At 36.0% G+C, this 25,858-nt stretch overlaps 1 protein-coding gene across 10 annotated transcripts in view; it reads left to right on the top strand.

Annotated features, from left to right (window-relative positions):
* The window catches only part of LOC136828667 (ATP-binding cassette sub-family C member 5-like), a 323,720-nt gene that overhangs the window by 63,000 nt on the left and 234,862 nt on the right, over positions 1–25,858 (top strand). For all 10 annotated transcript variants that reach the window (XM_067086736.1, XM_067086729.1, XM_067086727.1 and 7 more), the window contains exons 8-10: positions 9,852–9,942; positions 20,638–20,811; positions 21,547–21,694. In XM_067086736.1, coding sequence (XP_066942837.1) covers positions 9,852–9,942; positions 20,638–20,811; positions 21,547–21,694 — 413 coding nt within the window. The remainder of the gene's footprint in view (positions 1–9,851; positions 9,943–20,637; positions 20,812–21,546; positions 21,695–25,858) is intronic.

Below are 25,858 nucleotides of genomic sequence, written 5' to 3' on the forward strand. Positions count from 1 at the left end.
CTTTGCCCAATGAAACATCTACTAGGCCTACCCGTAGTACTGCTCTTTGCCTCCAGAAACCTAATAAGAAGTTTAGCTCGGGAAGGTAGATTGTAAACAATGGTTTGTTTTTGTTTTATAAAAGTTGTCTTTTGTTGTCGAGTTAATCTGTCAAAATGGTTTTTTGTGTAACCACTTTTCTTTTTGTTGTTGGGGAAGATGTAGAAATAGTTGATTGGAGAATGGTAATTTCATTCGTGGGAGAATAGTCGAATTGACTAGTTCGTTTGGTTCTTACTTTTTGTCCCCATTTTTTGGTGTTCGTTTATGGACGGAAAGTAAACTGAATGATTGCCGTTTGTTAATATTAAATGTAAATGCTTAACTTTCCCATTTTTATATTCTAATTGAAATAATTAATTTAATGTTAAATGTATTCCTTATAAGGAAACAGTTTTGTTTTCCCGTCTTTATTTTTCAACGTTGTTCGAGAGTTTCGGACAAAGTGAAAGAAAAAGTGAATTCAAGAACTTTAAAATTCGAAGGACATGTAAAGAAATTGATCTAGAAGATGGTGCAGGTAAGTTGAGAGATAAAGACTTCCCTAAAATTGATTTGAGTTAGATAATTCTAACAAGTGTAAATATACCGTATTACTGTTATTATACTGTTTTGTTCAAGGAATACTTAATGAATGACAAAAGAAGTCCACTGCTTGATACTTATGCAACATTGTCATCTACTGACCCGTCAGTATCGGCAGCCTGATATTTTCTTTCATTCAAGACCTACCAATTCCCTTCATTTCTGCATGTTATTGACTCAAAAATGAAATTATAAACATAGCATTAGATATAATAATAAAGAATATTAATGGACAAGGGAAATACATTCATATTATTTGGGGGTAATCTTACCTACTGTCAAAGATAGCTTATATCTCCACGCTGATAGGCAAGTCAACATTCAAACAAAAGTTCGAATGGTTTACCCAGATAACTGTGTAGGACACTGGTACTCCACCATGTGTTTTAAATGTCTTAGCTCTTGTCAGAATTCTCCTTACTGCCATTGAGTATACATGCTCGTTGGTATTTCATGGTTTTGGCTGTTTGCTGCTTTTACAGTACTGTCCATTTATTTTTCCTAGGATGCCTTCCACTGGAAGCAAGGTTAGAATGAGAATGTCAGATTCTGTAGGAATAATTACTGTGTTAGCAGGATGTTGATTTTTGAGCCAGATAGACACTGTTTGTGCCAGCTACAAGGGTATAAAGTGTGATCTTGAGAATAGATGTAAGGAATGTATGGATTTTCGAAGGACTTATGGTTAAGGTCATTAGTATAGGAAGAGAAGGGAAGCAGATAGATTGCAAAAGCAAATAGGTCAGGTCATAAACCTATCAGTTCTCCCCCTTCTCCAGGTCCTTTTGTCTGTACAGTAGTATTCCTTACTAAGTCTAGCAAATGCTTTAGCTAGTGCAAAGAATTTCTTCTTTAGCTCCACCTTCTGCTCCCTTTTTGGTTCAAGAAAAGTGTATTGAGAAATTAGAACAGGACATAAACCTTATGTTAGTCAGTAGAAGGCTTGTCTGAATTTATGTTAAGGAACCATTCTGGGTCCCCCTATAGTGTGCGATCATTTTCGCATTCCCCTGTAAGAAGTAAGGTGTCAGTGCCTTCACCCATCTGTAGACAGAGCCTAGGACTCTCCTGCAACAACTGTAAGAGTCCATTGCTAGGGAACCGGGTTGGTTCTCTGGGGAATGTGGTTCTGTGCCCTCCATCACCTGCCTCTCATCTTTCACACTCTGAGTCTTGTTTAATGCATTAGCCAAAAGATCATTTTGGTAAAATAAATCTTTGCATCGTATTTGACTTCTACAATCATTGGCATCAAGTAAGCAGGTGATTAGCACCGATAGGACTAATTATATAGGTATAGACAGTGTTATTAATAATAATGTGTCTGTAGTGTATTCCAATTCTGATGTTACGTTTACTTAGTTGATTGTTAAACCAGTCTCCTCTACATCTACTCAGTCTAAACCCTTGTGTGCTATTCCTCTTTCTGTTTGATATGTACCTGTTTGTTTTTACATGCTGTTTCTTCAGCTATCAACAAGTCTCATCCTTCTGTCTCTGTTAATATGTCTTTTTCTAATTCTACCATAGTTACAGTATCTTCTGTTGTTATTATAGCTGCATTGCTTTCTAAGGATGTGACGTTTGGGAATGCTCATAAGTCTGTTAAGAGGCAGGGGTGTTGGTTGTTGCTGTTGCTCCTCTTCTTCCTCCCCTCCCAATCTTTCCCATTTTCTTTGGTGCTGGGTGTCGCTTCATATTTGCTCAGCCGACTTGTGTCAACTCAGTTGAGCAGCTTCAGACTGCATTTTCCCAAGTTTCCCTTTTCATCGAGTCATGGATTCATTGCAGGTAGTTGGATGTTGTTGTCTGCTGTCGCCGGAACTCCTCTGGCAGAAGAAGAATTTAAATCAGAGGAATCTCCTTCAGTTTTACAGTGTTTCCTGAAGTGTTGCTCTTCACTTTATCCTCATTTAGTATAGGAAAGCAGCCCTTTAGATAATGGGTGTCTGTTATCTTCAAGTATTTCGGCACCCAGTAGCTGAAGAAACATATGCTTTCTCCTTTAATTAGAGCATGTTTCATAAGTTTCCTTATAGTCTGGCACATAACTTTTTACTGTACCTTTGTTCTTATTCTAGTTCTTCTATTTGACTTTCCACCCCCTGCTAACAAGTGTTTCGTAGTACTGCTGCGAGGTTTTCCTCCTGTTACACCTATAAAATCTTTTTAGTCATCTCAGTTTCCTTTAATTCTTTTTTATATATATATTTCTTGTCTCATATTTTTCAATCTGAATTATTGGGAAGGAATGACATGAATTATTGGGAAGGAATGACATTACTGGGATTGTGGTTTGTCTTCAAAGCCAATTAGTAGAAAATATGGTGGCCTTGTCAACCACCTGATAACGTTTATACCTAACAGTTATCGATATGCCAGCTGTGTTGATAACTTAAGGTGGGACTATTCCTTAACGCTAACTTTCAGATTCCAGGGGTCGGTTAGTTTTTGGATTGGGACTCTCCGCATTCTGTCCAGTTTGCATATCAAGATTATTAGAGTGGGGATGATTGTATTTACATAATGCTTTCAGTCCCACAAAGTTGGTTTGGGTTACACTTGAACCCACTAACCATGTTGATGCCATCCCTTCGGGGTAGGCTAGGGAGTGGACATTTGGGAGTTGGCTCTCGTGGTGTCATTGGTGGAGAGAAGGACTGCATTTTCTGACAGTTCCTTTTTTTCTCATTTATATGTGATCAAATGGATGTAACTATAAAACCACACCCTTGGACCTCGTGACCCCTTAACTCCCTCTACACCCTCCTCTGTCAATTCTGTAAGACAGCCTGTTGATGACCCATGTGAGATAAAAGATATCCCTGTAAAGGAAGGATCTGGCACAGTGACATTGGAGTACTATTCTCCTGAGTTGATGTCACCTCGAAATTCAGACAACAGACGGACAATGAAAAATAGAATGGTGACTAAACTTGAACCTTATGTTCCATCAAATAAATCAAAACTTTTGAACTCTGAGCATGTTGACAGTACTACCAAAGTATTCCAACAAAAAATAACAAAAAATAAATCCCATACATGGTTCACTTTGACCACATAGAAGTTCAGCTTGGTCCAGATTTTTTATGCTAAAAACCAAAGCTGTTATAACATTAATAAAGCTAAAAAAAACTCCTGATGTCCAAATAAGCAACATCAGATATGACCTTCAGGCAAATCAGCAGCCATGAATGGTTTGTAGAAGCAACTATCAAGGCCCAGTGTGAAGCCTACCAATCCCTCAGTGACCTTAGTGGAACTGAGGTACTGAGGCAACTTTCACTTGACATGAATAGCTGAATAGTGTTCAAGAAACAGTCTTTTTACCTCCCAACCTAGTTGATGATGGTCTTCTTGACAGAAGGATTTTGTTAGACTCCTTGAAGAAAAGATACCCAAACATAGATGTTGAAGTATTTCAAGTTCTTAATATGAAGAACCCTAACAAGAAATTAAGAAGAGCAAAAATTAAATTTTAAGGTCAAGATTTACCAAAAGATATTCAGATTGAAGGTCGAAGACATGAAATAATTGCAAATGTTCCAAAACCATTAAAGTGCAAGAAATGATGTAAGTTTGGCCACATTGAAAAGAACTATCGTGACACTAAGGTGATATATGCTTAATGTGGTACTACAGAACATCCAGCTTGGAACTATGGAATGCAAAATTGTATAAATTGTTGCCAAAGTTATCACGCCAAAAGTAAAGAGTACCCCTTTTATCTATACAATACAGAATTTAAATTACTAGTAAATAGAACTGGGATGTCTGTCAGAGAAGCTAAACAAGAATTATAGTAAGAGTATTCATAGACCCCACAAAGAACTCTTTTGTACAAAACAGCCGTGAAGAGGTAAAATTTCCTCAGAATCTGTATAAATACACACAGGTAATTTAGTTTTGAATATAAAACCTTTCCCCAAAGAGAGAGACCAAGTGCAGAGAGTGTAAAAGCCAACAAGGAGAGTATTAGAATCAATATATTAAAAGCAAATAAATTTTAAGTATTAGATGATTTAGTTGAAAATAATGAAACGGAGAAAATACAAATAACAAAATAGAAACAAAGGAAAGTTCAGCTACAGGTACAGTGAGAATGAGTATCACCCTGTGCCTCATCAAAAAGAAAATAAACAGAGAACAGAAAAAGAAACCAATTATACAAAAACAATATTCATTTATTGAAAATGATGAAGTAGAAACTATAACCCCTTCCCCAGTTTTTCCATCAAGAATGTTCTTGATGAAAACTGTTAATGCAAAAAATGCACAAAGAAAGAAGCAAATCAAAACACCATACAAGTGCAAGATAATGTATGTGGTTGCCATAATTGTTTTGTAAAAGAATGTAATGCAAATAAACCAATAGATAAAGAAACATTAATAACTTAAATTAGATTATTTACAGCCAGCAGAAAAACTGAGAATGCTTCCAAACTTGAACTATACCCCACTGATTGTATATGTGGATTACCTGCTCCATTACAAGAAAAAATACTAGATGCAGACAGATTTTTTGATAAAGATAAGTCCTTTGAAAAAGATCAGTCATTTAAAGAGTTAAGCAAAAATAAAAAACTTGCAAAAAATATCAGTAGATGAACATGATGTGGAGGACGTGATTTAGTTGCATGATGTATAGTAATCTAATGATAACCATGCTGAAGATACTGAAAAAATAAAATTGCAGGTTGTTAAACAAAAACAGAAAAATCAGACTATTCCAAGTAACAAAGAGGGCCATGGTCTTTGATCAGTTAAATTTATGTTTAGCTGAGTGAGAAAAATTGACCTCCACATTACTTGATTTTGGGTATTTGCTTGATTTTGTTAAATAATAAGGAAAAGGTAAAGACTTCAGTTCAGATAATTCTACAGATTTGTTGGAAGTTGTAAAAAGCATCCTTTTTAAAAAGCATGTATACTTTATGGAGGTAAATTCAGGTAATAAGATTTGTGAACGTATTGATAATAAAATAAAAGGCAAATAGTTGCTTCCTGAAGAGAATGCAATTCTGTTTGGTGGAGTCAGCATTTTGAAAAGTTGTTGGATGAACAGGGTAGAAGGGAAGTAGATCTGAATGATGCAAGAATGGAATTAGCTAGTGTAAATCATGGAATGCTTGTGAAGCAATATTGTAGTTATATGGCCCTTACATTTAGTATACCTGGGAGGTGGATGGCATTGTTCTGACTGAGAAAGGAAGACACGAAAGAGGGATTGTTTGGAAGAGATACTGTCAAAAGCTGGGTGAGAAGTTTGAGAGTACAGCATACGGAAAATTGTTATGTGGTGTATAAGAATTTAGAAAAAACTGACAGAAATAATAAAAAGATATTATGTTTAGGGTTTTGAGGATCTGTGATATAAAGGGTAATATATTGAGACTAATTAGACATTTCTTACATAAAAGTATCTTGTTTTAGAGTACTTACACATAAGAGCGACTTAATTAAAATATCTCAAATTTGTATGATAAGACCACTAGCTGGCTTGTATTTGTGTGGGTGGACTGATGAGAGAAGTCTGGGAAAGGATAGATGTGTGTGATTAATTGTTAGGTAAGGAAAGGTGACGTGATTGAAATGTGGAGGTACTGATTTTTGCAGATGATAGTGAACTGAAGCTTTGTTGAGGATTAACTGATGTTTGCAGATGATAACAACAAAAAGCTGCAGTTGCCAGTTAAAGAATTTGAAACTTTATAACAGAAGTTGTAACTGGGACTTGTCCAGTTTCATCCTGAGAGGGTTTATTGCACAAACTCCTTCAGTGAGCTAAGATCAGTCACTGGTCAGTATTCTTCCATTGCATTTGGTGCCATAGGTAGGCAACTAAAAAACCCAAATAATCCATCCCAAACCAGTTAAATTACCCACAATTTCAACTTCATCTTGATGTCTATGCCTGGAACTCTTGGCATTTTGTTTGAAGTCATAGTCCTCAGGCTGCAATAAAAGCAGAGGTCTCTCCAGAAAGAGTAGCTAATAACCAACTTTTGATAGCTTCTATTAATCACATATTGGCATATTGGGGGCCAGAAAGGTATGAATATCCCACCTCTATGGTGTACTGCATCCTCTGCTGTTTATTCTTTTGGTACAGACATATACTTGGCTGTAGATTCCTTTCATTGAATGTTGACTGCTGCTTGGACAGGATTGATATGTTGCTTGTGCTGATGATCACCATCCTGTAAACAGAAATGGGTTTAGCAGGTTGAAAATCTGAGGCCCTTGTTGCCCAAGGGAGATTAAAGTTTTCCAGTTGACATGTCTTCTGCTTTTGCTATTCCTAAAGTTGAGCGGTACCACTCAGTTATATGAGGACATCAGAGCAGGAGCCCTGTCTAAAGCTGGAATATATAACTCACCAGTTGAAGGTTTCCAAGAATGAGACCTCATCTTGGAGCTGTCAACAGTACTTTTTTACAGGGCTGTTTGTCATGGTTGGTCAGAGAATATTGGTCTTCATTTCTGGAGCCACAAATCAGGTGTCATCCTTAATCAGGTGTTTGTGGTTGTTTGCCTTACTGGAGTGGTCAGTGGCCCAGTTGCTAAGTCCAGTCATTGTTTTCATCATCTTTGTATGGAAATATTATGTCTGCAATTACAGTCACAGCTGAAGAGGATGGTTTGATGTGAATGTTTGGGTCACTACACTGTGGGTCATGGTCTTTGTTCATCATCTTGGTATGGGAGTATGAAGAACTACAGCCATTGTTGGTGTAGGTCACTATCATGAAAACTGTTAAAGTCACAGCTGGAAGATGATTAGCTGTCAATATGGGTGTCAATGCACCAGGGTCATGGTCCTGTTGACTACTGGCATCTCTGCTGATATTTTATGTGCTACAAAACAAACTCTCCAGAGAAGTGCACCATTCTTGTACTGTTCCTTCAAGCAAATAACAGGTCATAGCCAGAATAATGACCAGTATTGTAAATCAAGAGACAGTGACCAGTGACATCTGGGTCCATGGAGTGGGATGTCTTCAACATTGGGCTGTGGTATGGTCACTGTTGTGTAGGGAAAGCACCATTAATGCCTGGGACACAGGCATTGCAGGAGTAGGCAGAGCAGACTGGGTGTGAGCTGGATAACTAGACTTGGCATTCTCTCCTTCACCTTCACTATTTCAAAATACATGAAGATTCTATTGCTGATCTAAACTCAGAAGATTTTGAACAAATAAGGCAGAGAAGTCTTTGGCAGCAATCTCAAGTTGTCTCAGATTGTGTCCTCTTCTTGTGCTTTGTGTAACCATGTCTCCTATGTGAGGACTGGAGCAACCATTACTTACTGGATACAGGCCCCTGTCAGTATAATGTTGACATAAAAACATGACAGGCCTCACCTAGAATACCTTGAAGCTTTCATTACAGAGTAACAAAAAAAAAAGAATATAGCAAATACAGTACACAGAACTGTGCACAAAAACAGCACTAAATACACTGCATTGGAAAAAGATTGCCTCCATGCACAGTACAAAAGGCAGCATTAGAATAAACCACATGTGTTGTGAGCGATGAGACAAAGAATTAGTACACATCACAAAAGCCACAAAAGTAGTCAAACTACAGTCAGCAAACAGACATGACCGATATATTTACAAAGGCAGAAAATGTAAGAAGTTATAAAAAGATATGAAATGCAAAAATAATAAATATACTAAATTTACAAATAATAGTGTGCTCTAAAAACAAATACAAAGCAGTTACCAAACACAACAAACAAAGATAATAAATGCACACAATTACCACGCAAGATATGGACAGTTCAAGTTATTTGCTTACCAAACACGAGAAAAATAAAAAATCAGAAAGTAGTGCTAGTTTACCTCAACACCAACTAGGTAAATACTCAAGTTAGCAGTAAACACTTAAACTAAGAAAAAATACCACAACTGTACTAGAGTAAATTGTTATTAAGAAAATATAAAATGCACCAGAATATTACCAATGACTGCCAAGAGATGTAATTCTCCTGGTGACAGATAATTAAGGAACTTGCAAAACATAGAAATAACCCTTTTTAATACAGACACCACCCTACTTATGAACATTCAGCTTACAAACATCCAGAGATACAAACAAACGGGATCACAAATTAAAACTGTGTTCAGAGTGCTTCCCCTTTCCATCCGTAAGTTCAGATTTTGTTTTGCATGTCTGCTCTGTATATACAGTACTATATGTACAGTGTATTATGTTTTTGGATAAGAAAATGCACAGTACTGTACTGTATTGATTTTATATCACACTGTACTTAAATATGCATAAAGAGTACGGTAACAACATACAAACAATTGAACGTACAAACAGCCATCCAGAATGTAAATAGTTTGTAAGTAGGGCAGTGTGTGTATTAGAAAATGAACTTGATAATTTTGCATAGATAACAATGAGACAGTGCTGATCCAAGCTGTGCAGTGTCTCACCTATGAAAAGTGAGGCAGGTGATTGATGGAAATCTAACTCAACAGTTTGTGTTTGTGCCATGAGTCTACCATTCTTGTTCTCCATTAGACAGATGACTGTAGTATAGGGATGTTGAAGACCTCCAAAACTGGCATGTATGTATATGGTTGATTGGTTGTGATGAAACAAAAGGCATATAATTAAATAGTCTTGAAAAGAAGGAAGGCATACCAGAAATTTCCCGCTAGATAGGGTGGAAGAGGTCTTGGAACAGAAGGCCTTTATATCCAAGAAGTGCAAGAGTACTTGGAAACTAAAGGTTAGAGACAATTTGTATTGGTTAGTGCATTGTCGTCGAGCTGTCAGTTTAGATATCTGGTGAAACCAAGATTGTGGATGCTTTTTATATGGTTTAATCCCATATTTGGTAGCTAAAGGATGAACATGGCAGATACTTTTATCATGTTCACTTTTTTATGTAGTTACTTCCTGTTAGGGAAGCACCTTATTAGTGAATAAAAATATACATTAAGGAAATATGAGTTAGTGATGTTGGAACCTTTTAAACCAATCAGGTATAATGTATACAACATTATTTTCTAGAATTTTTAGTGTTTCTATGGGTCAGTGTTATTTTTACTCTTCTCAGAAAACACATGGAATTTTGTGATCCATCCTATTAGCCATATTGTGGATGGTAACTTCAAATGCTCTAAAAGATTGAATTTATTTTGTAAAAATATTTAGGTGTTCTTAATTTAGTTTAATGGAATTGAATAGCATTTGAAATTTTTTTGCAGAACTGGCATTCGGCTACGAGCAGCTTGCTTAGGTTTGATGTATAAGAAACTCATGAAAATGTCAACTCTTGGCAGTAAAAGCATTGGAGAAGTAAGTACTGTATAATTTTTTAATATCTTGAAATTTTATCAAAATCTTGTATCAGGGAGATTTTTTTTTCTTGTTTTTGGTGTATGCTTACGATAATCTTATCATTTTCTAAACTGAATAAGTCATTGCTTGAATGTTTTTGTTTATATGGATTGCTCCATTAAGCATTACTGTTCTTATGTGCATGCACTTTGGTGCCTCAGTATAATTGTATGGTAACTATTGACCTGCTTCCAAAACAAAGATCATGACATTGAGGTTCTGTGGAGACAAGTAGTTCGCAAGGGGGCTCTAGCCTTTCTTATAGGTTGAACTACCTCTCTACTAATTAATACTAATGATTCAGGGGCAAGATAAAACCAGGACAGCAAAAGAGTGGGGTCTCTGTAACTTCTGGCCAGACAGATTTGGAAACTACTTCTGCCCATCTTTTATTTCAGTGGGAGGCTCCTTAGCATTTTTCTAAATATTTTTCCACTAGACAATGGAGCTTCACCCTATCAAGGAAGTTAGTTGAAATAACATTTTTATTTTGTGTTAATTCTTCAGCTAAAAGTCAAATGTTCTGGCATGGGTTCTTACCCCATAGAGAGAAAAAAGTAGGTAAAAAAACAAAATTTAAAAAATAATTTGAGGAATGAACGAAAAATAATTTGAGGAATGAACTAAGTTTGTTGATTTTTATATTAAGCTTTTCTGAAGCTGACATACTAGCAAACTGAAAAACTAGAACAGATCACCAAGTAACTTAAATGGTATAAACTGCCCCGCTGTGTTTATTGGAAATTTCCTTGGCCAACAGCATCTCAGTGCATGCATATGGATGGGGCTACAGCTGATGCAGTATCATAAGGTTTTGATAGTATAGGAAGTAAGCTTAAGCAGTTTTTTTAAATTTCAGACATACAAGTAATATATGTGAATATTAGAAATACTGAATAAAATTTTATTATACAGTCTGACATCTTAAAACCAGCACCTGTGGGACCAGGCCACTGCCAGACCAGAGAAAATCCCAGATGGCAGAAATCACCCCCAAAAAATCCTTTTTGTAAACAGTCTTGCCAGCTCATTCCACATATATATTGCTGCATTATCAAAAGTAGAACAAAGCTTATGAATAATCACTGTCATTCATTAGATTCAGTTCCTTATGAAAATTCTGGCCTGCTCCATAAGCATCTCCCTGGAAATGCTTACATCTTCACTGTGTCGGAGCTTAACCCACTTTATAAGTGCACTATAGAATTCTGATCTCTTGGCCCCTTTTAATGTTTTCCAGCACTTCAAACTTTTCTGGCTGTGGTTTTCAGCAAAAACCCAAAAATCTGCTTCTTTTGTTTCTTTAAACCTGCACATGTCATGTGTGTGGGACAGAAAGAGAGAGAGAGAAGCTATGGGCCCCAGTTAGGTTGTTACACCGACAGATATCCATTTGCCAAAGTCAAATACAGTAGACCCCCACTTTTTCACATGGGTAGGTTCCAGAACCCACCGCGAAAATGCAAAATCCCCTCTAAAAATGCTTATAGCTGCCAAATACCCTGTACCCCTTAAACTAAAATGATTATAACTTCCTATTTTAACAGTCCACTGCCTAATTTTAATAGTTCAAACAGAAATATACTTGAAATTATCATACTACAGTGGACCCCACTTTTACATGCTTCACTTTGTCGCAAATTTTTGTGGAACATGTCTTTCAATTTTACATGGGAAATTTCACCAATTTTACGAATTTTATCATAGAGCAGCATTCACTACTTACTGTATTTTCATTTCATTTTCTTGATGAACCACTGTTTCAGGTTCTCACAAAGTCATTACTGGCATCCTTCCAATCGGATCTTTATGACTTTGTGGTTGCGAGACAGAACTGCCGGAAGCACATCTTCGCCGACGCCACCATCAGGCATGAGCCCAATAGACTCATGAAGAACTCTATCTGGGGACCTAACCTCTTCCCAGAGGATGAGGTTAATAACGTCTTGGCAGAGGCAACCAGAGCGAACCAGAGCCTTCGCTCTCGCTGGGGTCTTCCTTTCAAAAGGAAGTCCTCTGAGACCTCCGGACCTCAACCTGAAGGAAGGAAGAGGTTCAGGAGATTCCAGGACTATCAGAAACCTCAGGCTCAGACTGTGCTTCAGGCGGTACCGGTCTCGCTGATCGGACAGCCTTCCACATCCAAGGCACTGCCTCAGCAGCAATATGTTCTAGTACAGCCGGCTCAGCAAGCTTCGGCTCCGCCAGCCTTCATGACGTCCCCAGCTTTCAACACCTCGTTTGAAAATCAGGGGGCGTTTCGCGAATACAATAGGCATGCGAGGGGTAGTAGAGCCAGAGCCGCCTACAGAGGTAGAGCAGCGTCCAGGGGCCCACAGTATAATTTCAAAAGGTCTGGGATGGAACTGGAGCAGAGGGCCTTCTCCGCCAGTCAGATTCCATCAACCTCCATCCAAAGACTTACTGGACTTTGCAAAAGACCTTCTGCAAAAGAAGGCAATAAAGAAAGTCAGACACTTGAAATTTCAAAGCCGCCTGTTCAGTGTCCCAAAGAAAGACTCAGACAAGCAAAGAGTAATTCTAGACTTGTCTCTGTCTCAACTTATACATTCAATGCGACAAGTTTCGTGATGCTTACAATCTCGCAGGTACGGACCCTACTTCCCGTGGGGCCGTACCACCTCTATAGATCTTTCAGACGCATATTATCACGTCCGGATTAAGTAGAAATTTCTCTCCTTACCTAGGGTTCAGACTAGGAAAACAAGCATACTGCTCAGAGTCATGCCATTCGGGCTCAACATAGCGCCCAGAATATTTACCAAACTGGCAGAGACAGTAGTTCAGAACTACGGGCTCAAGGGATTATGCTGGCCGTGATACCTAGACGGTTGGATAATATGGGCATCCAACGCCAAGGAATGTCGAAAAGCAACATTCACAGTAATCAACTTCCTGGAATTCTTGGGATTCCAAATAAACAGGAAGAAATCCTGTCTAGTTCCGGCTGCTCAGTTTCAGTGGTTAGGAAGCCAGTGGGACCTAAACACACACAAACTGTCAATTCCGCCAGCCAAGAGGAGGGAAATAGCCAAAGCTACCAGACAGTTCCTCAAAAACAAAAGAGCCTCTCGTCGTACCCAGGAAGAGTTCTAGGCTCTCTTCAGTTCGCTTCAGTAACAGACTTGTTACTAAAAGCCAGGCTGAAGGATATAAACAGGGTATGGCAGAAATGAGCCAACAGCAGAAACAGAGACAAGGTGTCTCTAATTCCGCCCATATTGAGAAAGAGGCTTCGACCATGGTCGACAGTCAAGAGTTTGGCAAGGTCAGTGCCTCTTCAATTTCGCCCTCCATCGCTAGTGATCCATACGGATGCTTCCCTAAGCGGACGGGGAGGATACTCCCAACACAAGAAAATCCAAGGAACATGGTCGACAGTATTCCGCCAGTTCCATATCAACATTCTAGAGGCAATGGCAGTATTTCTAACATTAAAGAAACTACGTCCAGCCAGACAGATTCACATCAGACTGGTGCTGGACAGTGCAGTAGTTGTACATTGCCTAAACAGAGGGGGCTCCAAGTCGAGCCATATCAATCATGTAATGATTGCAATTTTCTCTCTGGCAAGGAAACATCTTTGGCACCTGTTAGCTACCCACCTGGCAGGTGTTCGAAATGTCATTGCAGATTCACTGTCCAGGACAACTCCGCTGGAGTCGGAATGGTCCTTGGACAAGACATCGTTTGAATGGATTTGTCTTCAGGTACCGGGTCTCCAGATAGACCTGTTTGCCACAGAGAGCAACCACAAGCTTCCGTGTTACGTTGCTCCCGATCTAGACCCTCTAGCTCATTCCACAGATGCGATGTCAGTCGGCGGGAACAGATGGCAAAGGATCTATCTGTTTCCACCAATAAATCTATTGATGAAAGTTTTACACAAACTCAGATCATTCAAAGGTCAAGTAGCACTTGTGGCACCCAATTGGCCAAAGAGCAATTGGGTTCCTCTTCTACTGGAGTTGAAACTCCGGCACAAACAGATCCCCAACCCAAGATTGACACAAGTAGTGCAAACTCGGACTGTGTCAGCTTCCTCAAGAATTCTGAGTGCCCTAGCTTTATGGACTTCATGAAGTTTGCAGCTCAGAAAGACGCTAACATTGACCCTCTCAATACACTGTTCATAGAATCAGATAAGAGGGAATCTACACTTAGGCAATATGACTCAGCAGTTAAAAAGTTAGTATTATTTCTAAGGGAATCTGAAGCTCAGAAAATGACCACGAATCTAGCAATCTCTTTCTTCAGATCATTATTTGAGAAAGGACTGGCCACTAGTACTATTACTACAACAAAATCTGCTTTAAGAAAAATATTTTTACATGGCTTTAATATTAACCTTACAGACTCATATTTTTCGTCAATTCCTAAAGCATGTGCTCTTTCTTAGACCAGCAATCCGTCCACACACGGTTTCCTGGTTCTTAAATGACGTACTTAAATTGGCATCAGACACTGATAACGAATTATGTACATACACAAGTCTGTTAAGGAAGACGTTATTCTTAGTAAGTCTAGCCTCAGGGGCTAGAATTTCTGAACTGTCTGCTCTTTCTAGAGAAACGAATCATGTTGATTTCCTCCCGTCAGGAGAAGTTCTGTTGTCTCCGGATCTCAGATTTCTAGCAAAGAATGAGGATCCACAAAATAGATGGTCTCCTTGGAAGATTATTCCCCTTCCACAGGATCTATCTTTATGTCCAGTTCACACTTTAAAAGCTTATTTAAATAGAACTTCTAAAAGAACTTCAGGCCCTCTTTTTGTTAGGGAAAATGAGGGTACCATTTCCTTAAAGGCCATCAGGCAACAAATTCTTTATTTTATTAAACAGGCTAACCCGGATTCAGTACCTGGGTACATGATATTCAAGGCAGCCACCTCAGCTAATTATTTTCACAATATGAACTTTGATGACCTTAAAAGTATACGGGCTGGAAATCACCAACAGTATTTAAACGCCACTATCTTAAGTCCCTGGAGGCTCTTAAATATTCCACTGTAGCTGCAGGAAGTATTGTTCCTCCTGGTCCAGCTCAAGACTAGTATATATAACTCTTGTTTGTCCTTATTGTAATGTAATCCTTAATTAAATTACCTATTGGTATATTCTCTCGCCTACCTGCCTCGCTTGCTTGCCCTGCTCTTTAGCCTTTTAGGTCAGGTCTGCTTCACAGCCTGACTCCTGCCTGTAACATTAATATCCTATGTGCCGTATAGTTTTTTAATTATATTTTGAACTTTATAATTTGGGGTTATTAAAACTCAGTATTGTTCTCTTAGTTTTATTTAGCTTCATTAAGGTTAATCTTTTAGATGGTACCACCAAACTATTGTATGGCTGATTCTCTGTTACTATTTCACCGGGTGACACAGGTCGAGCCCAGAAAAGGGATTTTGACAATGGAAAAATCTATTTCTCGGGGAAGACCTGTGTCACCCAGTGACCCATCCCTATACTTCCTTTCCCACCTGGATAGCATACCAAGCTTGGAGGGTGCTAATTTTGGGATGAAGATGGTGGGCGCGAGTGGTAGGTGGCAGCAAATGGAAGGTAGTGGTTAGAACGGCTCTCCCATGTTGGGGGCTTTGAGAATGGAGAGATCTTTTGGGCAAAGCATCTGTGATAGTGGCTACCACTCACCCCTTAGTGCATACCGACACCACTGTGGTGATCGATCCAGGGGTAGTAACCCTGGCATTATGGATAGCTTTTTTCTCTGGTATATTTAGCAATATTTATACCTAGAAATGTGTGCTATTGGAACCATTTCACTGGGTGACACAGGTCGAGCCCAGAAATAGATTTTTTCGTTGTCAAAATCCCTTTTTTATTACAAAAATTATCAACTAATTTTCAGATAATATTAATGTAAACAGCAAAATATCCATAAAATTTTTAATACAAATTAAATAAATCTTTAATACAAATTAAATAAATCTGCCATGCGGAACGTTTGACCACTAATCTCTCTCTCTCTCTCTCTCTCTCTCTCTCTCTCTCAGGTAAGAGAAATTGATTTTTTATGCATTTATGCATTTGTTTTGTACAGTATAGTTTTATAAATGTGGTGTTACTTTGTCATTCATTTTTTCATATATTCTGTACCATAATTATTCAATTTTTAGCATTTCAATAAAAGCAGACAGGAAAATAAAATTAAAATCAATTAGCAAATCATCGTACGTAAACCTGTTAAGCTCATTCTGGGGCTCCTCACCCCGGAATGAGTTTAACAATTTTACAATGAATATTTAATCATTTTCATTTTATTTTCCAGTTTGCTTTTATTGAAATGCAAAAATGTTGTATAATTATAGCATGGAAAATATGAAAAAACGAATGACAAAGTAACATCACGTTTATGTATAAATACTAAACTGTACAAAACAAATAAACATACATGCATAAAAAATCAATCTCTCTATCTCAATGAGAGAGAAAGAGAGACAGAAACAAAAATGCATATGCATATTAAAAATATGTATTACAATAATAACAGTAATTGTTTTTACCAATGTAAAATGAAACGGCTTCAGTACCATGAGAGAAAGTGGCTATGCTTACTTATACAAGGGTATCTTGATTAGTGGTCAAACTTTCTGTAAGACAGACTTATTTAATTTGTATTAAAGATTTAGTGTGTATTAAACATTTTGTAGATATTTTGCTGTATTTACATTTATATTAATTTTTGAAAATTAGCAAATCATTATTATGCATTTTATGGGTGTATATACTTAAGCATAATTGTTGTATGGGAGTAATCTAAGATGACTTTGGGTGTTTTGGGGTGGTGGGTTGGGTGTATATTTGTTTGAAATGATATTAAATTGTTTTAGTGTGATAATTTAAGGTATATTTTTGTTTTAACTATTAAATTTGGCAATGAACTATTAAAATAGGCAGTTATAAGCATTTTAGTTTAAGGGATACAGGGTATTTGGCAGTTATAAGCACTTATTAACATTTTCAGAGAGGATTTTGTATTTCCATGGATTTTGCATTTGCGCTGTGGGTTCTGGAACCTATCGCCACGAAAAAGTTGGGAAGCACTGTACAACAATTTAATATCTCAAACAAAAATACACCCCAAACCATCATTACAAAATGAATATACAGAAGGTTTACGACGGGGTTCCGTTCTTGCGCCGCGTCGTAACAAATCGTCGTGAAGCCGGAACATCGCGAAAATCGCCAAAAATCATAAGAAAACCTTACTTTTAATGCTCTGGGTGCATTGAAAACGATGTAAAATTATTATTGAGTTTTACATCAAAAACCTTCAAATTATGATTATTCTGCCATTTTGGGGCCAAATTTCTTCATCGTATGATTAACAAACATGCGTCGTAAGCCAGGAAATAATTTCTGATGAATATATTTGAAAAGCACGGAACCGTCGAAAAACTGCCTGTATACACCCAAAATATGCTTATAACTGCTTATTTTAACAGTTCATTGCCCAACTTGACAGTTCAAACAAAAGTATACCTCAGACTATCATCCCAGACCACCCTAATATCATTTCAAAGTCATGTTGCAAAATTAAGTTACTCTTACATATCCCCTATCATTCAGACATACGTTTTCTTTGGCCTACGTAAATTTGCGCATCCTTATTCTCATATTGTATGTAATGCACTGGGTGTATATTTTACATATATTTTCCTGTGTTGTAAGATGATTTTGAAATTATATTTACTGTACAGGTACTGTACAGGTACATGGGTAGTTTAGGTCGACCGGACACGTACATAACTCCAAACAGAATGCTAGGTTTGTTAATTACGTCGTGTTAGTATTTTTGTGACTACGTACAAATATATTTATGATAAAAAATTATTTACCACACTAATTTGTTATTAATTTTTGAAATATTATTAATATCATTTCAAAGTCATCTTAAACATTGAACCCTTAAAAATATGTATGTACGAGAAAGAGAGAGAGTTTTCAGTATCATTTGTAGCCGTTTTATTTAACCACTAAGGGGCAGCACAATCATAATAATAATAATACTCTGTAATTTAAAAATTTATGCATTTCTGTTTGAAAGAAACAAATACATATTCCCAATCTTTTCCAAAGCTTTCAAGTGAGGTGGGGAGGTTGGACCTGTCATATATATGTCAAATATCTGATGCAAGGGCCGCAGTCAGATATTTGACATATATGACAGGTCCAACCTCTCCCCTCAAGTCAGAGCTTTGGAAAAGATTGGGAATATGTATTTGTTTGTTTAAAATTAAACATAATTTACTATAGAAATGCATAAATTTTTTAAGTACAGTATATTATTAATTATTAATAATATTATTATTTAATCTTAATACTATTTGAAAGTTAGTGTTTATTATTAGGTAAATCATTTATTTATCATACAAACGTGGTTAGTCCTCACCATCTCTCATAAATGTATTCATTCTTGTGCTCTCTCTCTCTCTCTCTCTCTCTCTCTCTCTCTCTCTCTCTCTCTCTCTCTCTCTCTCTCTCTCTCTCTCTCTCTCTCTCTCTCTCTCTCTCTCAGTATGCATATACAGTATTTTAATGAAACAATACAGTAATTAGTGAATACACAGTGTTGCTCTACAAAAAAAAAGTGAATTAGGGATAATTTTAGAGATACAGCCTAAAGAAAAATCCGCAAATTAGTGAAATTTCCCCCACGGACAAATGAATGATTTGTTCCACAAATCCACAATAAAATGAAACAAGGAAATGTGAAACGCGTAAAAAAGGGGGGCCACTTTATTTAACTCAATTCAGAGCGATTTTCTTGCTTCTACTTAACGTAAATGAATATCTAGATACTGTACTATTAAATGGGACAAGGTTATTTTTTGTAATACTGTACAAAGTGTTTTGAACTCAAAATAAGACTTAAATACGTCTTGTTGTGAACTAAATTTAGTAATTTTTTTGTTAATAGATAGCGTTGGGGGCGTTTTTTTTTATGTAAAAAATCAGCAGATTCCATTCTCTATTTTCACTTGATTTCACCATAATATGAACTTTACGTATTTATCTTTTATCGGCATGAAAACAATAGTAAAATGTGTTCTTTCATGCCCAGTAGTTTTCATTAAAATACTTTTCTCCAACTTTATTTACAGTCAAGCATATCAAAGTTTACGGAATTTCATCCATGTTGCCAATGCATGATAATTTATAGTCATTAGCAGCGTGAACATTGTTTTCTCAGCTTCAGCCACAACTTCCAGCTTGAATTTAGCAGAGTATATTTCCTTGATAATCTTTTATCCATAGCGAATAAGGGTATAATGTAAAAATATATTGGTCCTATTCTACTTAATGCCATTCGTAACGTAAACCAAATAAGCTGTAGCAAATTCACTGACAGCATGGAGTGAGTGTATGCAGACATACGTAGGCTCACACGATTATGTTTATTTTTTGGTCTGTAAAATTAAAAAATTAGAAAAGACAGTAAAAATATAGATGAGAATACTGTAGCGTAAAATATAAACAAAATAGTGTGTGTGTGTTACTGTACTAGGCTTCAGTGTAAACATACCTCAGTTCTCTCTCTCTCTCTCTCTCTCTCTCTCTCTCTCTCTCTCTCTCTCTCTCTCTCTCTCTCTCTCTCTCTCTCTCTCTCTCTCTTTCTTTCTAGCATATATCAGTACTGTACATCTCCTTTAATGAAATATCAGTTACTGCACAGTACCATAAGCATAAAAACACAAAACTAAAACTCCTGTAAGTACATAACACCATTGAATGAGCGTGTGCATACGTAGGTATGTGGTGCCATATTTTTTGCTTTGTCTGATTTACTATACCGTGTTTCATTACAATTTTAGTTGACTATGATTTTCACGCATATTATAACAAGAGAATGTTTTATCGCTGTTGATGTTTCATCTGTAATTGTCATAAAAATATTTAAAATGCAAATTTCTGATGTAGGCTAAAGAACACCAAACAGGTTATAGCAAGTTTACCCATGCCAGAAATAAGTGTGTACGTGCAGTTTTTTCCCCCTTTTTGCTTTGCTTGATTTAATGTACCATATTTCATTACAAGTTTAGTTGATATTAAGTACGATTATCAAAACTATCATAACAGTACACAAGAGTATATTTTATCACTGTTGATATTTCTCTCTCTCTCTCTCTCTCTCTCTATAGCATTTTTGTCAGTTGTTTGTGTTCCTAAAAACAAACCGCAACCAGAAATATTTGGATTACAATGGCATCTAGAATGATCTAGAAATGGCTTGATGTCTTCAGATGTATAAAGATTGCTGAGATGCTGAAGCAAGTGTAAACATTTCCTTAATGAAATGAACCAGAAAAGAAGAAAGGTCTAGTAGTTATTTAGTTTTTAATGAATGTGGTGATGATCATTTTACAGTTTGATATTTTCTGTGAAGTCACAGGTTAATTTATATGAATTATAGAGTACTGTATGTTTCATAGTTAAATCAGTCATCATATAAATTTATTTTGGTTTTTGTGAGGTGATCAGATAACTATGGAATAAATGGTACATTTTTTACTGTTGCTTAATTGATCTGTTTTGGAAGAAACTGCAGGATTACGACATACTGAGGAAGAGAGCTATTGTAGACTAATTTATTTTCTTTTTTATTACCCAGGTGATCAACCTCTTTGCCAATGATGCCCAGCGTATATATGACTATGTTGTCCTTGGTCCTCTAATCATTGGAGGCCCATTTGTGGCAGTTGGTGGAGTTGTATACATTCTGTGGTTATTAGGGCCATGGGCCCTGTTTGGCATGCTCACCTTTTTACTTTTTTATCCATTTCAAGTAAGTAAAGTATGTGAAATTGCTCTCAGGTTTTCAAGCTGTAAACTAGTGTAAGCTGCTTCAAACACTTGCCTAAATTTCTAATCCTTCCGGAATGTTTACCTTTTTGTTAGCATATTTTTTATAATTTGTTTTGAAGAACTGGTTTATGAGTGGTGTTCTTTGTGATTCATAGATTTTCAGGAAAAAATGCATATTTGATAGATTTTAGGAAGCTTTTTTTTAACTGCATGGAATGACTTCTTTTCTAATATTTCCAATGAATTATTGGCTGGTCACCGTTGTTTATTTTGCAACAGTTCTGAAGTTAAAGTGTAAAGGTAAGTGATGAGGAAAAATTTTATCATAGAAAGTTTTTACATTAAAATGTTTATATTCCAGCTTTATAGGGTTTGCTTGATAAAGCTACCATCTTAATATGGTCCATGAAATTTGCAAGATAAAGCTGCCATGTTGTTATGACCCCTGCAGACCATGTGATAAATTATATGTCTAATAAAGTATAATAATTCATTTCTAGACAAGGATCAACTGTATTTTATGCAAAGCTTTGGCTGAAATATAATAATTGGATTTTTCATCATTTTTTTAAACCCAGATTTGGGCCAGTCAGTCCACTTAATGTCCTTTGTATGAAACAAACAGTTTTGGATGGAATAATATTTGTGTGTTCTTTATTTCATTTTGTTTTGTAAATATTACTAGTGCAACTTTACATTTTTCAATTGTTTACAGTATGGAATATCACGTTTAACAAGCTACTTGCGACGTCGAACTGTTACTGTTACGGATGAACGTGTCTGTAAAATGAATGAGTTACTTTCATGTGTGAAGCTAATCAAGATGTATGCTTGGGAAAAAAGCTTTGCATCAAGTATAGCAGGTAAAGTTGGTCCTTAAAAGTTTACTGTACATTATTTAGTAAAACGTTATAAATGTTTTAAATTAATATTTTATTGTTAATGTGAACATTATATTTGAGATGAAATATCAACAGTAATAAATATTCTCATGTGTAGTGTGTTGTATGATACATGATGACATTAGAGTTACTTAAAATAAAAAAAGAGCAAAATGGTGACATCAACATTGATGAAATGCCACATGTAGATGTAAACCAAGGTGGCTGGTGTGTAGACTCCTGGTTTTTTTTATTCTGGTAATTTCACTCTTGGTATTTTGACTCCCAGTAATTTGAGTTCTGGTTTTTTAACACCAGGTAATTTGACACCCAAAATAAACACAACTTATTTAGGAAGTATATTTTTTTGAAAAAGCATTGGACAGTTACCTTATTTAGGAAATGGAAATTACATAATTTGATTGTTTAGTAAGTTGAAGGCTTAGTTTACATATTTTTTTTTAATTCAAATATATCAGTAACATTTGGCAGTTGCATCTGAGCTTCTGGCAGCGTAAATAACTTTTTTTATAACAATTTTTCATACCATTCAGAGCATCTTTGGAGGAAAGAAACTTGTAGATGACTTAAGTTACTTTTATGAAAGACAAAACAAATGTTACATGATAGATTTTGAAAAGCTCATATGAACTGCATATGTAATCATTTTCCAAATGTATCTCTTTCAGCATGCCTTTTTCACTTATCTCAAAGCATATACCGAAAGGCTGTTGAATGTGGTTTTACAGAAAGATATCATGGAGACACTGAATGTGGTGTGAATGTTAGATGTATCCCTGCCTTTGCATTACTTCGATAGATGATGTGGTGGGTTGTTTCAACAAACTTGCAGACAAGGACCTCCCTCAAGAATTGGTTTCTTGTGTACAAACATGTTGTATTGGTTGCAAAAGAGGCAGAGGTAATTGCCGACAGTAAATAGCACACCTATCCCCTATTTACATTTGGAATGTACGTGAGAGAATTCTGCAAGATTATCCTCATGCCAATGAAAATTAGAGGGGCACCATAATTTGCTTCAAAGTTCTGTTTTTGGTGTTCATCCCAATATGTGGGAGCTTATTTCAAGCTTGAGAAAAGAAGAGCGCCTTGCCCAACTAAAAAAAGTTCGGTTTGAAGGTCACGAAATACCGGTTAAAAGGAAGTACGTACAATGAGTTGAATGGACGTTTGAAAAATATTGTGGTCCACTGAAAGAAAAAAGAGAGCTCTTGAGAGCAGTACATTATAAAAACCATTATTAAACCTTATTTTTAATATATTTTAGTAAATATTTTTTAATCAAATTTCACATATACCATTAACCCTTAAACGCCTACTGGACATATCATACGTCGACTAAAATTGTTTGTTGGGTGCCAAGTGGACGTACCGTACGTCGACTACAAAAAATTTCAACCTTCGGTCAACTTTGACTCGACCGAAATGGTCGGAAAACGCAATTGTAAGCTAAAACTCTTACATTCTAGTAATATTCAATCATGTACCTTCATTTTGCAACAAATTGGAAGTCTCTAGCACAATATTTCGATTTATGGTGAATTTTTAAAAAAAACTTTTTCCTTACGGAATTTCAGAAATTCTTTCGTCATTTTGTCGTAATTTTTGCACTGTTTTATATTAGCCGTTACATAAAGTTTTATATATGAAAATGTGCGCAATTTCATGTAAAATACAGCAAAATACAACCCATGGTTGTAGCTTTATCAGTTTGGAAATATTTTCATGTAAACCACGATAACTGCCAAAATTTCAACCTTCGGTCAACTTTGACTCGACCGAAATGGTCAAAAACCCAATTGTAAGCTAAAATTTTACATTCTAGTAATATTCAATCATTTACCTTCATTTTGCAACAAATTGGAAGTCTCTAGCACAATATTTTTATTTATGGTGAATTTTTTAAAAAACCTTTTTTCTTACGTCCGCGCAGAAATTCTTTCACACGTTGTCGTAATGTTTGCACCGTTTTATATTAGTCGTTACATAAAGTTTTATATATGGAAATGTGCGCAATTTCATGTAGAATACAACAGAAAATAACTCATGGTTGTAGCTTTATCAATTTTGAAATAATTTCATATAAATCACGATAACTGCCAAAATTTCAACCTTCGGTCAACTTTAACTCGACAGAAATAGTAAAAACGCAATTATAAGCTAAAACTCTTACATTCTAGTAATATTCAATCATGTATCTTCATTTTGCAACAAACTGGAAGTCTCTAGCACAATATTTCGATTTATGGTGAATTTCTGAAAAAAACTTTTCCTTACGCTTCATGCTACGGTAACTCGGGCCGAACATCTCAGAAATTCTTTCGTCACGTTGTTGTAATGTTTGCATCGTTTTACATTAGTCGTTACATAAACTTTTATATATGAAAATGTGCGCAATTTCATGTAGAATACAACGGAAAATAGCTCATGGTTGTAGCTTTTATCAGTTTTGAAATATTTTCACATAAATCACGATAACTGCCAAAATTTCAACCTTCGGTCAACTTTAACTCGACCGAAATGGTCGAAAAACGCAATTGTAAGCTAAAACTCTTACATTCTAGTAATATTCAATCATTTACCTTCTTTTTGCAATAAATTGGAAGTCTCTAGCACAGTATTTCGATTTATGGTGAATTTTTGAAAAAACATTTTCCTTATGTCCAGCTGGTAACTCGGCTGAACATCTCAGAAATTCTTTCGTCACGTTGCCGTAATGTTTGCACCGTTTTAGATTAGTCTTTACATAAACTTTTATATATGAAAATGTGCGCAATTTCATGTACAATACAACAGAAAAAACTCATGGTTGTAGCTTTTATCAGTTTTGAAATATTTTCATATAAATCACAATAAATAGAAAAAATTCGACTTTCGGTCAACTTTAACTCGACCGAAATGGTCGAAAACTGCAATTGTAAGCTAAAACACTTACAGTCTAGTAATATTCAATCAATTAGCTTCATTTTTCAACAAACGGGAAGTCTCTAGCACAATATTTCGATTTATGGTGAATTTTTGAAAAAAACTTTTTTTTACGTCCGCACGTTATGAATTCATGCATCATTTTGTGATAATATTTTCTCTGCGTTGCTTTGATCTTTTTACAATTTGTTATATACCAAATTCATTGCAATTTAGTGTACAATACAAAGAAAAAAAATTAACCCGTTAGCTTTAACCGTTTTGCTCACTGCGCGATTTGCATAAAATTATATATGAAAAATTTTTTTTGTGCTGTCATATATTTCAATATTTATATATGATAATGATATTTTTTTATTTCTGATGGTTGCATACTAAACTTCAGGCAATGACAAAAAGGAGCCAAAATGAACTCTTAATCTTAAAAACTAAGCGTGCTGTGATTTTTGAAAAAACTTTTTTCCGCTTCGGCACTAACTCCCGAACGCCGCCGGCATACGGGAGACGTTTTTGTAAATAGAGGCTCGGCGTTTAAGGGTTAATTACTTTTAATTGCTGTTGAATATAAAGAGTACATTTATTAAAATAAATAATAGGAAACTCAGCTATTCTGATGTCAAGATTTTGGGCGATGAGTTAGAGGTTTTCCCTCGGTTCTTGATGAGCCATTGACTGCGGTTCAAAAAACTGTATGTCAGTTAGATTAGAAAATTAAAATACAAAGATAGACATATATTTATGCAAATATATATCATGTCCACATACAAATATACAGTAATCACACACAATAAGAATAATAAGCTATTGATTATAATTGGGCAGAGCAATACATGTAGCCAGAAAAATTCAAGAAGACAAGTCGCTTGGAGCCAACATAAAGCAAAGTTATCAGACAAAATCAGCTATAGGTAATATCTGCACTTTCACATAGTTCAGTCGGCAAAATGACGAGTTACCTAGGAATCCACAGCAGGGATAGTACCAAAATGGGCACCAACATGCAGGAAACTATCAGCACTTGTCACATATAGCAGAGTGGTTGTGAGGTGAAATGTGGTGTATCGAAGAGGGAGGGATGCTGCAAATATATATATTAACACTTGCTTAGAATCCACGAAAAATCACTAATTGTACTTCCAGAATACTGTAGTGAGCGAATAATACAAAATACTAAACAGTATACATACAAAATACAGAACA

This window comes from Macrobrachium rosenbergii, chromosome 43, assembly GCF_040412425.1.
Source record: "Macrobrachium rosenbergii isolate ZJJX-2024 chromosome 43, ASM4041242v1, whole genome shotgun sequence".
Classification (NCBI taxonomy): domain Eukaryota; kingdom Metazoa; phylum Arthropoda; class Malacostraca; order Decapoda; family Palaemonidae; genus Macrobrachium; species Macrobrachium rosenbergii.